This window comes from Onychostruthus taczanowskii, unplaced genomic scaffold, assembly GCF_017590055.1.
Source record: "Onychostruthus taczanowskii isolate IOZ18803 unplaced genomic scaffold, ASM1759005v1 scaffold9, whole genome shotgun sequence".
NCBI lineage: Eukaryota > Metazoa > Chordata > Aves > Passeriformes > Passeridae > Onychostruthus > Onychostruthus taczanowskii.
In genome coordinates this window covers 12,700,006-12,716,659 of record NW_024506993.1, presented here as the reverse complement: position 1 = coordinate 12,716,659, position 16,654 = coordinate 12,700,006, and the positions used below count along the sequence as shown (strand labels likewise).

General features: G+C 37.5%; 1 protein-coding gene across 1 annotated transcript in view; it reads right to left on the bottom strand.

The window, feature by feature from the left end:
• Positions 1-16,654, bottom strand: part of ERC2 (ELKS/RAB6-interacting/CAST family member 2) — a 283,355-nt gene that overhangs the window by 166,463 nt on the left and 100,238 nt on the right. Inside the window, exon 7 of the mRNA XM_041425936.1 lies at positions 4,972-5,139. Coding sequence (XP_041281870.1) covers positions 4,972-5,139 — 168 coding nt within the window. The remainder of the gene's footprint in view (positions 1-4,971; positions 5,140-16,654) is intronic.

The following is a 16,654-nucleotide window of genomic DNA, read 5'->3' as shown; positions in this document are numbered from 1 at the left end:
CAAAGGCTTGTACTATCAGCAACATCCTTGCTCTTTCTACTTGTAGCCTGCATCAAGCAATAATACTGGTGCAAATTTCTCAGCCCAAGAGTAGGACTCCTTTGTTTACACTAATCACTCCTAACCCGACCACATGTACATTTCCTTTTTTTTAGGAGACAGCCAACAGCAATGCATCCAATTAATTGTGCAACACAATTTAACACAAACTGGACAATATCACCTAAAGTGCATAGTCCAGCCACTCCAGGTACAAATTGCAATTATTACATGAGAACTAAGACTTTATGACATTTCCTACAAATGTTAATTAGCTGGTAGGTTAAGGCCCTTAGTCATGTAGCACTTCATCAGTCACAAAGATTAAACTATTAAAGATGGAAACTGTAACATTTTACATGAAAAGTTATGCAGCAAGTCAAGGCAGAGTATTATATTAGCCCCCTTTAGCCAGTGCTCTTTCATGATAGTCCCCACTAAGGAATTTCCACAAGCTGCTGTCCTAATATGATCCAGGTCTACACCCTGTACACTGCTCCTGTCTCAACAGCTACTGTTTTCATCACTGAGACTCCTACTTCAGAGTACATAACTGGAGGTTTTAAGTGTCTGTAGATTCCTAGAGGACAAAACACTCCACTTCTACCTACTGTACGAAAGGCGAAATTTGGGAGCAGAGGGACGTCATCCAGCTCAGCACTTTTGCCCTCCAGCCTCGTCCACATTCATAGAACTGGAACGTTCTGGTAAGAAATACATAAAGATTTCTGAGGTCTGCCCCTCTGCATGCTAAACTGACAGATATGAGGTGTAAGACTAGCTTTGCCAGGTTAAACAAGGCTATTAAAACAGCATACCCAACTTTACTGGCACTAAAATGGAACAGTGGTGCCAAAGGTTCTAAAAGAAAGAAATATTAAGTAATATTGCACCTCTGACATTGACATAAGTTTATTATTACTCCATGCCAATCTACCTTGATCCAAATCCTCTAAACACATGCTGCTCCAGTGCTGGGCCTCCCTTAAGCCTGCAAATTATCCTGAATAGTGCAGCAGTTTTGCAATTTGGTCAAAAATTACACCCAAATCTCTGCACAGAAAGACAATGCAGCATGAGATCCTTATCTAGCCCATAATTTTTTCTGCATCTTGTTACCCTGTGCTCATTCCTATGGCTTCCCATGGGCCTCACCACAGCTGTTTTGGGTTTGATTCTTCCCCACCTTTGGTAAAGAGTGCTGAACAGAACCTGTCCTTCCCTCCCAGTGTGACAGCTATCCAGAAAAGAGAAGGAACTGCTCCACTTCCCAAAGGGAGTTTTTCAGGGTTATCTCCTTTGTATTTTTTGTTCCATACAGCATATAATGCATATAAGAGAAGGAATAGAGATTAGAAATTGCATATTTCCAAGTTACATATTCCTTCCTACTCTCTTTCAGGTTATTACTGACAGAAATATTTTTAGGCACTATATACAAATTCTTCCTTCTTCAGTTACTTGAATACAACCATTAAAACAAATGTTATTTTAGGCTGAGTGAGGTACTCGAGGCTGAGTGGAGAGAGATGTAGCCATCTATCTTGCATCAACAAGTGAAGGCAGGAACACAACTGGTTATTCACAAGTCTCATATCAAAAGTAAACAAAAATACAAGGGTATAAAATTTGGTCCTGAGTAGAAAGAAGAAAATGGAGGCAGGCATTAAAATATTACAGTCAAAAGAACCTGATGTCCAGACAGAACCTGCAAAGAAGAACTAGAAGCACTTCCTTCATTTTCAAGAAGGGCTTTCAGGAAAGTGAGCAGAACCAGAGCAGTCCTGGATGAGGGAGGGTATGTAAACATAGGGCAACCCACTATGAGGCCCAGACATTGTTCCACCTCCCGAGTGTCATTGAAATGGCCCATCTGGCTTTCCACTCCCTGAATCTCCACATGGATGTGCACAATCAGAACAAGTTTCTAAATGCTCAACACAGACATATCTGGCTGCCATTCCAAAGTGAAATCAATTTTGGAAGATGTGACCAAAAGTTCAGATGATGAGCAAAAACTTGAGGAAAGCAAAAGTCATGAGCAATCCAAAAAGGAGTAAAAGATAAAATAATAATTAGATTTAAATAAAGGATAAAATTACTGTAATTAGGATAGATTAAATACTTTTCTATCAAAATTTATTTTTAGTTATGCTTGCAATTGGAAAGGCATGTTGTCAAAACTGTACAGAAAACAGGTACATTGGACAATCTTTTTCTTAAAGCACAGCATCCACTCCTACGCTCTCTGAAAACCCCTGAAAAGGGCCTGTTCAAAAATACTACAATAACAAATGCTATAGTGCTAGGAATTAGTACTATACATAGTCCAACACACTTCTGAAATAACACATAACCAATCTGCCTGTGCTCCAAAAGGAGCTGTGCTCCCTTTGCCAGAACACATGGACTGTCCAAGGTATGAATGCTCTGGGACACAACTTTAACTGGTGAGGGTAAAGTTATCTACACGGAAAGGCACCAGTGCCAGGAAAGCCTCTTGGAAAAAAAAAATAGACCCAGAACACCCCCCCTTTCTGCATGCAAGTATTGTGAGCCAGAGACAAGATTTCATCTGCTGCCAAGGATGCTGCAATGCCCAAGGACCCCAAACACAAGAAGTCATGAACCAACAAGCACCACCAAAAGGAAGCTGAACACTCAGGTTAACCAGACAAGTGGATTGGTTTGTTTTGGGTTTTTTTCCCAGGTGAGTGTTAAAGACTGAGTTTGCATTGGTGACATACAGCATTTTCTACTTCAGAATTGAACACCAGGCATATGAAAAGTAAACCCTGAAAGCATCATGACCTAGATTTACTTAAATGAGGGGTGAGCAGAGCAGGACAATATTTCAAATTTCTCTCTAGTCAAAGGACCTGTGAGTGAAAATTGGAAGGGAAACGCAAGTAAAATAAAGATCCAAATCTGAAAATGTGACCTAAGGGTAATTTTTAAAAATGTATTTTCCAAATACATTCACATTCTTCTCCTATAAACAAAATAATGGTATTATGACAATCTAGCATTAGTGTTTTTCAGCATGCTAACATCTACATATTAAAAGAATGTGGTTATAAAGAATGCTTCAGAAAAGCAAATCTACACATAGCTTTTGTGCTGTAAATGTCATACTTTTTGCCTTTTTTTAAAAGTAATCATAAAAATTCATTCTTCTGTAAGTGAACCCAGTATTCAGCCCACAGCAGAAAAACTAAACTTCACAAGTCCCCTAATGAAAGGAAATAAAAACCTCCAAGACACAAAATGCTACTGGAAGTGCTACTTCCAGTTTTAAAAAGATCAGTTCAGTACCAGCTCCAGTTTTCCACCCAGCTGTTAGCAGGATTTATCTCTTTGTATACTAGAGCTCATGAGGCTTTGACATATTTTATTCCATGATCTAGTGAACAGAGTGCAGTTTGAGAATGATTATGGCCATTAAGAAGCAAGTGTAAAAGAGGCAAGAGCATCTGCACACACTAATAAAATGGCCATGACTTTTTAAAAACAGGAAAAGCGCTATGCTGCATATTCCTGAGGACAAAGCCACGACAGATAGTGCTGATAGCTGTGTGATAGTTACTTATCACAAAAATTTGTTCACTGAATACACATTCCTCTCACTGAACCATTTCCTCAAGATCTAAGTACAAGAGAAATTGTAAAATGTTGGTTTTGTCAGGGGTTTGGGGTTTTTTGGGTTTTTTTTTTAGAATGCAAACAATAAGAAAAGATGCATTCTATTCTTCAGAGGGCTCAAGATGTGTCCAAAACTAGTTGGCATTCAGGATAAAAGCCTTGAAGTTTTCTTTGTTTTATATGATCAGCACTGCTAACAAGGCAAATATTCAGAAATAGGATTAAAGTGCATGAGTACTTGTATTCCAGCTTTGATAGGTCTTACTTCCCAGGCCTGAAAAAGCAGGCCTCTCAGCTTCTGGAAAGTAAGAACTTGGCTTTTTTTAATTTGGTACTTAAGCAACTGCAGACAGAAGCACAACTAGACCATGTGAACCCTGTAAGAATCCTGGAGGAAAACCACAGTAACATGAACTACCTACATAATAATAGAATAAGGAGGAGTAGACATACTTTGAGTGGCTGTAAAAGGAGGGGAGAATAGTAAAATATAGGTGATGCCAGAAACTTTTTCTCCATTTCTGTATCTGCTCACAAGTGCATCTCTATATGGTAAACAGTGACACACAGGACACAAACAGTACCCACCTGGTAGCATAAATATTTGGGTGAGTGTGAGAACAAGGACATGGAAATGAACATTCTACTGCTGTATGCGGAACCCTTACAGAGCCACCTCAACAGGAAACCCCTCCCCACTCCCCCAGGTGAAAACTGTAATGACTGAATCCAACTTCCAAAGAGAGCACATGCAGTTACTTAAATTTGTGGAAAATTAGAAATAATATAATTTGGCTGTTTGGAAGGAGTCTCCCTTCTTAATGTCTTTAGACCACAAGGAAAGCAGACAACTGACTTAATTTAGGTTCCCTCTCCACCCAGAAAAGAAAGTCCTTCAGGCTAAAAACACAGTATCCCAATCCTTTAGCAGGCCCACACATCTTATTTACATTATTTGGAAAGAGTAGTAATCAGTGTTCATAAGGATACTGGAACCCCTTATGTTGAGGGATAAGAAGTTTCATCAGGATTTTTTAGTACTTTCCTTTAACACCAATAATTTTGTGACAACTGCAGCATATAATATTTTTCTGATATAATATATATATATAAAAAATACTATAAAAAATGTACCCACAGATAAAAGCAAGACATTTTATATTAGAATATTTTACTATCACAGACTCTCTGCATCTTTTTTAATATAGTAATACACTATAAGAAGCAGGAGTATTTCCTTTAAATGTGCCTCAAAAGTTGTACAACATATCCCTTCATCAGTGATCTTACCTTTTTCTGAAGGACATTAATTTTCCTTTCTTTTACTTCCAACATGTCTTTCATATCTCGAATTTCTCCAGCAAGTGTTCCCTTCTCTTCTGTGAGGTCTTGAAGTTGTTTTGTTTTTTTATTCAGAAAGGTTTCTTTTTCTTCTAACCGTAACCGCAAGGCATCAACCTACAGTAAGTAAATCAAGAATATTTAAGGTTCAGTAGAGATCATTAGCATATTTTTTTCTAATACTCTTTTATTCACACTTAAGAAATGTTTTATTTCTCTTCAATGTAATTTTCCAAACTGAACTCTAAGACACTGTTTTACTCGTTACACTTTTCTACAGCGTTTATTTCAATAGTCTGTTACCAAATGAGTCTGACTACTTCTCTGCAGTAATCACAAATCCCCATCAAACAAAACAAGGAATAATCAAGGATTTTCCTAAGCAAAACATTCTGCATATATCACTGGTGGGTTGCTTTTTTTAAAAAAAAAATACTACAAAGAAGAAAAAACAAAACCCGAAAGTGTCAGCAAGACAGTGAAGGCGCTACCTACACCAAAAAAGGCTTCAAGCATCTGCAGCTCTTTCTTGCTCTACAGCACAACCTTTTATACTCTTCATCCCACATGCCGTGCCCCTGTGTGCCCTCTGCTCCCTTTGGAGGTTGCTCAGTGCCCCGGGCACTCCATGGCTCATTGCTGTCAGTGCTGCTCACCTGCTGCTCACAGCTGTGCCACTGGGGATGGGGCTGGGCCAGCCCCACTCCAGGCACCACAAACTGTGTTCCTACAACACAAAAGAATTCCAACAGCCCAGAATGTGTAAGCACCCTTGATTTTTCATTTCTTGCTGGTCAAGAAAGTCAAGCATGCAAATTTGTTATTCTCTTAATGCAATTCAAACAGTAATAAAATAGCAGAGATCTCAACTCATAAAGGAAAGAGATTATGCTTGGTTTTAACCATCATTACTACAAGAATCACACTGGATATGTATTGGTGCCTTCAGCAACACTTCCACTGTTTACATATTCTAGTTCAGAAAAGCAGCTACAAATGAATTGCTGAGCAGTTCTCAGCATAAAATATGGGGGTGGGGGGGGAGTATTTGGGAAAAAAGAATAGCTTTCATCATATATGAAGTTCTTAAAAACCAAGGCTTTTTGTTTCACTGTGATTTTCATATTATTGAAAGCTTATTTGTAAATATAATCATGCAAGACAATATATACCCACAAAATTCAGTCAGTGCTAACAAGAATCATGGAAAGTAGAGAACTAAGATAAAAGGAGTGCAATCATTCCTTGTTACAGAGACAGATTTCCTTGAACAGAGGTTTTTTCTGCACCTGTGAACCATGAGGTGTTCACATTAAGTGGACTCACAGGCTTTCTTTGGCTGCAAGACTCACCACTGAGAAGTCAAGGTTTGGATTGAAAATGTATGATGTGGCAATTTAGAACAATTCTCCATCTACAAGAGAACTGCAGGCAGTCAGGCAAGTGAGAAATATTAGATTCACTAACCAAAATTTCAAACATACAAATTTTAGAAAATAAAGAACAAGAGTTTAAAGTTTCTATTTCCTAGAAATGCATACGGTTAATTCATAATAAAAAGCTAGATGGAAGAAACTGAAAGGGCATAAATGGAGGCTTAGCATTTTTAAGTGCTGCACATGGAACAGTCAGAAAGGGTCTCCTCTATTAAGCAATTTGTTCTCTAGTTAATCAGAATACTATCAAATTGCAAAACAATCATCAAATCTATATTTATGTATATTCTGAGTTTTGTAACACTAAATTTATTCAAAGCAAAAGTACTTTCAATGCCACTTTAAAACTTGGTTTGGGACCAATTTAAATGATCTATTTGATCTCAAAATGCATGTTCTTCCTGCTTTTAAAATGGCTCATTGCCTTTCTATACACTGGAAAAAAGATTTATATTCAACTAGATTTATTTTATTTTTAAGACTTTTTTTACAATATTACAGTAACAGGATCTCTCACTTTGTAAGCAGCATGCAGTAAGGGATTCAAAGATGACATTTTCAATTAGAAAACAAGAAATAATAGTAGCAGCAAGCTTTCAGACCACTTTTTATAAACATAAAAGACCTCATCTGAATCTCATTACCGCATCTTCTTTATACTTAATCACTTCTTTGCTTCACAGCTGAAAGCAATCCCTGAAGTCAAATCACAGAAATCTGTTGGGCCTTCCAGCTGCAGCTGAGGAGCTCGTCAGGACCTTGGAGCAGCTCTCCAAAAGCAGCTCTCCCTGTCAGCCACTGCCAGGCTCATTTCCCAGCTGCCACCAGGAGAAGCCTAAAGCTCCAAGTCAAGGGAGCTGCAGGTGATTGGATCCCAGACAAACAAAGCTGTGACACCATCCCACCATGGCTGGGATAACACAGCGGCTTCCACAGGTCAGATGCAGCTTGTCCTGCTTGGCTGAACCAGGCAGTGTCAATAATCTTTTCTGCTCTGCCCATCCAGTCCCTGCCCCAAGGGCTGAGGAGACAATTCTCACTCTTCTTCACAAATTTCTTCCCACACACCTTGTCAGCATGGCTCTCTAGATTCAACTGAGGAATGGGGGCATTTTAGGTAATAAAATCTGGGAGCACAAGGAGGGTGGAGAGGATGAGCAAACGGCTCTGAATGCCCAGTGACAGCCTGTGAGGGAAACTGGAGCGGAGCTCCTGCCCACTCCAGCTTCTCAGACTCAAATCCTGCTGTAGCTTCAAATACAGTCTTTAAAGCATAACCAAAGTGCAGCTTCCGTTGCACTGAGAAACAGACAAAGAACCTCAATCCTATCAACTCCAATTCACACAAGGACAGTGCAAGAGTTGGGAAGGAAAGAGCACAGTATATCCACCACAGCCTTGAGTGGCAGAAAAAAAATCTGCTGAATACATATCTAGTTTCTTATATTCCTCATCTTGAGACTGATACAGCAGAGCACTTTAACACAAAAATCCCCCTGCACAATGAAGTATTTTGATAGAATATCATCCCCAAAGTAACATTCACAGCAAGGAGTCATTCTGAAAGTGGAGGCAGAACCCTGACCAGTGCCAGCATGGGAGAGGGAATATACAGCTCATTCTGCATGTGGTCTTGGGTCTGCAGATTGATTTTTCTATTCACAGGAGTGCAGTGTGGAGGTTTAGGAGAACATCAGTTATGCCAGCCATTTTCTCCTTCCCTAAAGTCATCATTCTGCCTATAGAAACGATGAACCAAGACTTTTACATTTCTCACAAGAGGAAACAAAACTACCTCAGCCTGAACTGCAGGCGACCTTTCACTATCTGCTCAGCACTAAGCATGGATGACATCATCTCATAAGTCAAGTAAGAACCTCCAGATGGCAGAAAACTAAAATGCTGTTAAATCAGGTCCTCATCTTGTGGACCAGAAGCAAAATATACTACTTCATTTTTGGTCAGGGTCAATTTGCCAGTGTAAGAAATTGTCTCTTCCCTGCAAATGGTACTGTGAAACCTCATCTCCCCAAAATAACACAACAATGAAGTATTCTAGATGGAGCATGCCAGCACACCATGAGGAATGTCTGCCATTTTGTTACTACCTCTTTTCCATCTAAGGCATTTTAAATATGATTTGAAAGGAAATTAAATTCGGGTCATTTTACAGCAACAGAGATATATATATATATATATATTTATTTATTTATTTATATTTGAAAGGATAAGGATTTCTCGTACACAAAACCTCTCTCTTTGGCTTTTCACTCAACACTATCTAATTTTAAGAGTCCTTCACTTATTTCTTCCAAGCTCTTGCAGTATATTTACTAGTAAAACTTGGCAGTCTGAAGAACACCATAATTTTCAAGAAAAATAAAGAAAAAACAGATCTGATAGCTAGCACATTAAGTATTTCAAAGACCCCTCTCCAAGTAAATTGCTTTTTAATTTTGTCTAACTTCTTTTTCCTCAGCTGCTACTTATTTCTACTATTTAACACAATAAACTCTGTCACTTACTCTGGAAATATACAACACACTGTAAAAACTTTAGAATTGGGTTATACTTTTGGAAAAAAAAGAGTTCATGTAAGTGGCAAAAATTGCCAAATTCAAACTTTATTAATCTTCATGTCACCACCTGCCACTCATGACCAGCTTCAGTAGTGATGTCTACTCCTTGAAGTTCCTTATTGTTAACTATTTAACTTAGATGCCATATTACATATATCATTTATGGAAGTGGTTTAGTGCTAAGGAGCTCCAGTGGGAAGTAAAACATGAAGCAGCACTACTGTGTTTCACTGTTAAGAATTATTTACTTTACCATCAGAAATAGATACATTTAAAGCAAATGTTTGACTGTATTTTTTTAAATGAAACCTGAAGGTCCTGCTGAAGTCCTAAGTGTGCTGTAGTACCACAGCAGGGGTAATGAGAAAAAACTGCAAGCCAGTGTTAATGCCCTCCTGAGCCAGCCCTGTTCCTGCACACACCACAGCCAATATTCACCACTGCGCTCAAGAGTCCTCTCCTCCCCTTCTGCACCATCATTCTCCCCCTTCCTCATCATCACTACAGGCTCCACAGCCATGTAGAAATTTTCTGGCTGTTATTTGCTCTTTTAGTATATTATGCAGCCATCTTTTGAGGAAAATCTTCAGTTAATTTTAAAAAATCCTAATTTCTATAAAAATCTTAGTGCCTGTGTTTATGCTTCCACATATATCTTGGGGAAGTTCTAAGCTGTTACTATGAAAATCAATTTAAACCAAGAATAAAAGAGCTGTCACTCCGATTTTCCATATAGAACTACTGAATTATTAGTACAGACAGCATACTCTCACATGGGTCCTTTTGCAAATATGAGAACTGAACTACAAGTATAGAAAGGATATCATGTGTCCCAACTGTACTCTCCAGAGCCATTTTAAAAAAGAAAAAAAAAAACCTATTCTAAAAAAAGAAAATATAATGAAAACTACCTCTTCAAAATATTTGTTCCTCATATTTTAGTCTGATGTGATAAAGACTATCTTTTTCAAAGCAATAGCTGTACCTGGCAAGCCATATATTGATTTCTATCAAAAACATCTGATGTATGTAAAATTAAAGGCAGAAAAGGCAGAACATTTTGAAGCTGCAAATACCTGAATTTTGTACAGTTGGTATCCTTTACACTCTGTCCCAAACTGAAACTCTAGTGATCTTGCTAGCTTTTTCACTTCACGGAAGAAAATTCCACTTCCAGGCATTATCTCAAACAATATTCTCAGCTCTCTACTGCTCTAAGTTGCTCTAGCTCACATTTTAATTCAGCTGATAGTTTATAGGTTTTATATTCTTTAAAGCATAATCTCATTTACTGTTTTATTTCTATGACTTCAGTATTTAAGAACTGACCCAAGGGGAGGACTTTGCAGTCCAGGGGAACAGACAGTGAGCAGCAGGAGATGTTTTGCAAACACAGGCCAGTGTTGGCTGCTGCCATCAGGAGAACAAACTTGTGCCATTGCCCTGACAGAATCTCTGTCACGAGCTCCTTCATCCTTCAGTACTAGGGCAGGAGAAGCCCCCAGTGCTGGAACACCTCAAAATCACTTTATTCAATCCTTGAAGATGACACCAACAATTTTCATAACCTTCCCAGCCTCCACCCTCAACAGCTTTGGCAGCTCTACTAATAAATCTTTATTTTTCTTACATTCTTCTTATCCACCTATCCACATTATGCGGCTCTTTAAAAGAGAAAATTGGCAAACTGATGGGTCAAACTACACCAGAAAAGCTTTCAGCTGAATCAGATTGCAAACAGCATATTAATTGTTCCTTCAGGGTGTAGGAAGCTTGTCCTTTTGGAACATCGTATGCCACAAGGAATTATGATCTGTGTACCTTATCAACACAGCCAACTGCCCACCAGCTGGTTTATTCTAATTTTTATCATGCGTATTCTTACCACTAAAATTAAGTGCTTTACAGCAACTAGTGCAAAGTTCAGAATTTAATATTCAGTTTAGTTCCAGCAAATTTTGGAAAACACATGGGAACTGTAACTCATGTGCTAATACTTACAGTTTTTGTTAATAAAACTTCCAGCACTAACCTTACCTCATTGAATTTACCTCACTGATTTTTATGCTCACCATAAAACTATAGCTATCATAATACTTTTAAATTACTGCAAAAGGAAGTCATTCCAGATTCAATGTTATTTAGCAACATAATGATAGTTATAAATTCAAAATACTTGAAATCAATTTGCAAAACTACCAATCTTGGAAGCTTTTAACTTGTGAAATTTCTGTCTTCAGTAACATTCAAATTTTTTTGTATTGTTACAGGTTAATAGAAAGTTAATTAGAAGGCCACGGTGCTCTTTTTTTAAAGTCAAGCCAATGTGTTTAACTGCTTCATGAAAAAAAATGGGTAGAATTCCATGAAAGAATCATCAGTAAATATCTAGTAATTTTAAATATGGTAAAGATGGAGTTTTTACATGAACTGTTTTTCTGTTTAACTTTTTTTTCTAGTAGGATTCAGTCATTAAAAAACAGTTGACACAGCAATGAATGTGTGATTTTCAAAAAGCATATTTATGTTTGTGACCTACTCAGAATAAAGGAGGTGCCTGTAGGTAAAACCTCTCTCCAGCTGAGTTAGAGAGCCTGTGCTATGGCTTCTAGGGATGAGCCGTGTCCTCGACCTCTCTCTCATTTCACATCTTTTGAGTCACACATCTCACAGAGGAGAATCTCATGATTCACCCTGTTCTGAAACTGGAGCACCTGGTTGTGTCACCTACTGAACTATCAGACATTCCTACAGCAGCAGGTCCAGCTGGAACCAGCTTGACTAAAATCTTATCTTCCAGAATCTATAGCCAGCTCCCCGAGTGACATAACACAGCTTGGGCATTATTTTCATTTATTCATAAGAACATGGCAAACAGAGAAGAAAGGCTAAAATAATACACTAAACACGTATTGCTTATTTTAAATACAACACAGCATTTTCTCCATGAAATATGGCATTTTGACTCTTGTATCTCTCCTCCTCACATTCTTCCAGAAACCAGGTTACAGCCTTTTCTTTGAAAACTGCTGCATTTTTCACAAGAGGGAATAAGCTTCAAGTACTTGTAATCCTTCCAATTAAAAATTCACCTCTAGAAGTTTCCAAGTACAAAGCTGAGAGTGAAGTCCTCTCTCTGTTAACAGGCCAGGCTCCATAATCTCCTGAACAGGAAAAATCAGCTGGTTTGATATGGATCTTGAGTACAAGGAAGAGTTGCAGGTCTGCTTCCCTCCATGACATGTCCTCAAGCCAAACCTTCCATCCTCTGGGCCCTTCTAGAACTCAGACCTTTCCCACTGGCTCTGGCTTTTGAGCCATGCAAGGCAAGGCAGCCCTCCTGCTTATTTCCCCTGCACATGGGAGCAAGATGAAATTCAGGGATATTCTGAGCCCTTTGAGAAATTGCTCTGTGAAATAATGTATCACATCTATTAATTTATTTATTAAAATGGCAAGGCTTGATAGTTTTTTAATACGAAGCACCTCAACCAAAAAGCAGACTGCTCCCACTGAAACAAAAGTGCAACTGTTCTGGCTATCCTAGACACTGCAAAAATATTCCCTTCTTTATGCTGGAAACAGAATTCCAAACTAGTTTCCAGAGATTGTGCTGCCTTGTGATAAGAATTCCAGACAAGGAAAGGCTTCTTAGATCATGAGAGGCTCCTGTCACAAGACTGAAAGGACTGTTTCAGGTTCCAAACTGGTAACTCCTTATTTATCTCACCTTTGCAGTAACATTTTTTAGGTATTTTAGGTTGAACTGGAGAAGGCATTTTACTCTAAAGAACTTCAATAATCACAGGAATGACAGACCTTCACTTCATATTTTAAATGTTTGAGCAGTTTAAGGCAACTAATGAGACCCAAACAATGCTGCAAAACAGTGCTTGAGATTGGAACTAAGGAAATAAAAATAACAATTTAATTCTTTTCATGAAAACAGTGATATCAATAGAGGTTAAATGGCAAATTAAAAATAAAAACTTATGAAGAAATGAAATCAGACAAGTTTCAGTTGCAGGCTGCCTAACTTTCTAACAGAGATTACCTTGCCAAATATTTTACTGAAGCCAGTCTGCCAGATCATCTAGCAGAAAGTCAGAGACATGACAAGATCTGATCTTGCATTTATTTATTATTCATCTGGAAGCTATAGCTTTACTGGTTTACCACAATTATATTCCATCTGGGACTAAGTTCCTCAGGACAGAATAGCATCTGAATGAGCAAGATAAAGCAAAACTGATAAGTGCTGCTTTCCTCACAGCCTTGACACTAAACAAGCCATGTGAAGTCAGATATGAAAACAATCCCTATCACAGAAATGGTCTTACACTGTCAGATACGTAAGGGATGCTTTCAGGAAAAGAATCAGCAGTGAAATAACTCCCAAAAACTACTTTCAGAGAAAGAGCCACGCAACCTCCAAGAACCAAGAGAGACAGCCAAGACATGGGGACTGAATGAATAGAGTGTCCTCAGCTGAGCTGAGCACAGGCCAGCTCTGGCTCTTCACAACAAAGTCTCCCATCCACAGCCCTCTCAACTCATTTCCAAGACCCTCTAAGTCCTGCAGAGGCTCTTTTTATCTACTTGATTCAATGTACTATCTGCTAAAAGGAAAAATATGCTGGAGAAACAAAACTATTATTTTATATCACAATGAAGAAACAGAAACAATCAGTGGGGAAGTGAGGAAACTATTTAGCTGCAAGAAAACAACATTTCGTTAAGACATTTGAAAAGTGTTTTTATGCAAGAAGTCAGAGGAACACCATGCCACAAAGGCACAAAAAAGTAAACAACTGATGAAGTGTAGAGCCAGGACAGCAGGAAACATGAGCAATTTCTGGGAAGACCTTTAGGAGCAAGATTTCTTCCAAAAATTCCCAAGGAAACATCCACAGTCCCATAATGACAGTTGTCCCACTGAAACTTGTGACATATTTTCAAGATTCCTGATAAACAATAAAGAACTGCTATTATAATTTATAATAGTAGGTTGGAAGGAAACCTGCAATATGATGTGCAGCATCTACAGAGCAGACCAACTTCTGTTATAATTATTATAAAGATTATGCAAAAAATCTCATCAATGCCTCTAGAAAGTGCAGTGTATTCCTACTCAGGTGAAAAGTTTCCTACTGTGTATTCCTACTGTGAAAAGTTTCCCATATGCAAAAGCTCAAAGCAAAAGTTCAGCTGAGAAAAAAAAATTAAAATGGACATTTCAAATAATTTCTTTCAGAATGAAACCTTTCCTTCATCTTATTTCTTCAAAAAAGCAAATGTGAGAAAAGCATGAACAAAATTCTAATGTAAAGACAAACAGATTGCATTTTTTAAGGGAACAGGAGAAGGAAACTTCTACATATTTTTGTGCAAAAAACAAACTCAAATTTTTGAAACACCAGAGTATGACATCTAAGTAATACTAAATTGTCATATAACAGTTAAGCTACAAGATGCTGAGCACAAACTGACAATTCTACCTCAGTAAAAACAAGATTGGTTTTTTTAAGTATTTTAGAGTCCAGTGAAGTTACCTCATGTAAACAATCAAAGTTATTTAAAAACTTGTTCATCCTTGAACTGGAAATTACTGTTCCTTATTCAGTATATCATAGCTGAAAGTAAGAAGAATGTCACCAATTCACAACAGTGATAAGAAAAATTAATTGGCTGCAACGATTCCTGCAAACGAAACCACAATGGAATGACAGATTTGAGCCTTTTTAGCATCATAAGAAGGATCTTTTATTTTCCTGATCATTCCCCTAACCTTTCTCTTCTTCTCTGCTATCTATCTGGAATTCATCTGTCTTGAAGATGGATAACTGCATTTCAGACGAGATCTCAGAGTAGATAAAAATATTCCCCAATTTCTGTAACAAACCTCTCTCCTGATACATTTTAGTATCAGATTTTCTACAGCCACATTTTATTGGTGACTAACAGCAATCCTCTAACACACTATTATTACCTTTACCTAAACCTTTATACTAAAAAGTCCTGGTTTTTTGTCCAGAGGGGCATAATCCTGCATTTTGCACTACCCTAGCTGATCCATTTTTCTCACTTCAAAATTCAGGATCATCACCAAGGACTCCAATCTCAGGTGTGTGCCTCCAAATTCTGGCAAGCTGAGCAAAGGCAATATGAAATAAGCCTCATTGCAGGATCAGGTCTTGAGATGTTTCACCAATATATTTGCAAACCTGGGCTTTTCTCTCCCTGCTATCCCCACTGCTCCTCTGTTAGCCAATATTCCACCACTTCTACAACTCTTGGACTGAAGCGTGTCCCACTTTAAACACCTGAATATGGTACAGCATGGAAAGCCCTCCTAAGATTCAGCTAAATTACAAATTATGTGTATTTGTTGTTTAAAGATTAGTAGTCTTATTAAAAAAAAAAAAAAGATACTGCTTTAGCCTAATTTAGCCAAATTCATAACCAAAATGGATGCACAGTGGTTCTCTAAAACTGAAAAGGTTTTTTTCTACACCAGAGAAATAATCTTTTATAGCAAATACAATGGGGAATAATCAGAATATATTTTTACTTTAGACATAAATTAATTTCTACAATTTGCTCAAGTTTGCTATCCTGTCTGGGAATGGGAGTGCTACAATTCAGTTCTAAATCCTACGTTACCAATGAGGTTGCAAGCTTTGGATTTTGTTCCATCACCAGAATTCCTGCTTTTTCAATTGATTATGTTCAAAAGACTTCTGTTAAAAGTTTCTGGACTTGAAAGTGTGTCTTTGAAATACTTCTAGGATTGAATCTTCTAGGATTTCAACCCTTTCAACAAAGGTTATCCTTAAGTATAAATATACAAACAAGGGTGGAAATGATTTTCCTAATGTGCTACAGAAAATATGGAATAAAAAATCTTTTTTTAAAAAAAATTACTATTTAATCACTCATAACATTATTTTTTGTGTATATAGTTGATACATTTTGAGTTTATTCTTTTTAGTCTATATATAAATAAGACATATATGAATACATATATATGTATCCATACATGCATATGCATATTCATGTATAAACAAATATTACTGCTAAAAAAACCAGGGTATAAATAAATCAACACAGGAGGAGAGGCTACATGAAATCTGATTTACTAGTCACATGAATGAAACCTGAGTATGAAAATTCATTCCCCGATCTCTGACAGCTGACATTAACATGGAACCTTATAAATCTGCCCTTTAAGAAAATTCTAAAAGTAAATAAATAAATAAAGAACTATTCCTCATCTGGTTTTCTTTTCCTGGAAAGCATTCTGAAAGTAATCTTTTTCCCAGACATGGATAATTCTGCACATGGGTGAAATTCTGCTCCTTTTTTCAATCTCCTCAAAAGATTGAGAAAACAAAGATACATTTCAAGAAACAGGACAATGCCAGGACACAAAAGGAATCTTAATGTAAAGTTTAGCATATGTTAACTACATAGGATAAATAGGATCCTGCACTGCACTATGCAAAGTTAATTTTATTTATCAACATATAAGAGTATCACAATACCATCTCTCAAGCAGAAGCAAAGCAAAAAACAAAATTAAAACCAATCCTTCAGAAAACCTTCACCTTTCAAACC